The sequence below is a fragment of the Penaeus monodon genome, chromosome 30, assembly GCF_015228065.2.
Source record: "Penaeus monodon isolate SGIC_2016 chromosome 30, NSTDA_Pmon_1, whole genome shotgun sequence".
NCBI classification, from domain to species: domain Eukaryota; kingdom Metazoa; phylum Arthropoda; class Malacostraca; order Decapoda; family Penaeidae; genus Penaeus; species Penaeus monodon.
In genome coordinates this window covers 3,179,237-3,180,776 of record NC_051415.1, presented here as the reverse complement: position 1 = coordinate 3,180,776, position 1,540 = coordinate 3,179,237, and the positions used below count along the sequence as shown (strand labels likewise).

Genomic DNA, 1,540 nt, shown 5'->3' with positions numbered 1-1,540 from the left:
TACCTACCAGTGTCAACACGAGAGATGTACCAGCCAAGGCGACCCCAATGGACAGCCACACTTCATATGAGAGCGGGTAGACGAGGCTATACCAGCTCGGTTGAGGTTTCGGATTAGCCATCGCAAAGGAAGTTTTGTAGGTGCCAAAGGCTCTTGTGAAATCATACCGTTCCAGACGCCCCGGTATGATGCTAAACCCGATGGCCACTAGAGACGAAACTCCCTCCACAATTTTGTCAGTTGCCTGAAGTGAAATGGGAGTCTGGTATGGACCTTTTTTTATTTTTTTTTTATGTTCAACTGGTGCATTGTTCTCTTTGTGAATAGAAAGATTGCTAGTTATTAATTTTGGCAATAGGTGTGCATGTACAAAGCCGAAGAAAGGATCACTGTATTTACCAAAATACAAAGAAAACCAAGGGCAAAAAAGAGAGAGAAAAACAGAAAGAAAAACTCAAACAAACCTCATCGAAACTGGCCGTCGGTATGATGTTAATGGAAAAGTTTAGAGCATCAGCTATGGCGGTCAGCGCGTAGTAGTCCATCCCTGAGTAGCGAATGGTCTTACTTCCGTCGGGCAATGTAACTACTTTCTCCATCCATTTAGGAATAAATGCTTGTGACGTCACGTTTACCTGGGCGCCGTAGAAGCTTGTGGAGGGGATGAGATGGATTAATATCCAGATATGAATAAGGAATAACTTTCTTTCGTAACTTCCCTTGGATACTGTAGAAACAAAGAGATTTTAACCTCGTCAGTTACGAAGTTCTAGAACTGTGAAATCGTAATAAACATGACGAAATTCCATATTCCCTTGATCAGTTCTTGTCATATAGTAGACTCACCTCAACAACAAACAAGGAAAATATTCTTAACCTAAACTTCATCTATATACTAATTACCTCATAACATACAACAATCTCACCAACATATATGACAAAAACACTCTAGCCAGAAGAAAACAGAAAAGGTAATTTTGTATAATGAGTTTTTTTCTGACAAACAGTAAATATTTTTTTCTGATTACTTTGAATATTTTTCCTGAAAAAGGGGAGCCTCGAAGACGGAGAGAGAGATTCGGGGTCCAAGTTCCCACCCTAACGATCTTAGGTCCTCCGGGCTGGTACGGCAGGTGGGAATACAAACTGTACCTGTAATAATGATACAGTTGGGAGCACTACTGGTTCCTGCAGCAGGACCTAGCTGAATTAACTAGCTTGTTCTCTTTAGAAAATCATATTTGATCAGGGAGCACGTCAAAGACATCCAATGATTTTTTTCGACTGAACTAAAATCGACTTTTTTTTAACCTTAATCTTAGCGTAACGTAAATCGTAGGAACATTCGGCAAAAAATATATCAAAAGCATTGCATTCCTTTACTATGTTTTTAAGGGGAAAACAGCAAACAGTGGTGTAAACGTTTTATTCTAATTTTCACATTTTTAACTCCATACGTATTTTGTTGTCATGTAAAGACATATAAAGCAAAATAAAGAATATAACTGATCATAAGAACAAGCATAAATTCGAAGATTAC

General features: G+C 38.8%; 1 protein-coding gene across 1 annotated transcript in view; it reads right to left on the bottom strand.

The window, feature by feature from the left end:
* LOC119592269 (ionotropic receptor 21a-like) overlaps positions 1-1,540 on the bottom strand; it is a gene marked incomplete in the record, with an annotated part of 7,977 nt that overhangs the window by 5,035 nt on the left and 1,402 nt on the right. Inside the window, 2 exon segments of the mRNA XM_037941099.1 lie at positions 8-244; positions 465-651. Of these exon segments, the coding sequence (XP_037797027.1) occupies positions 8-244; positions 465-651 (424 nt within the window).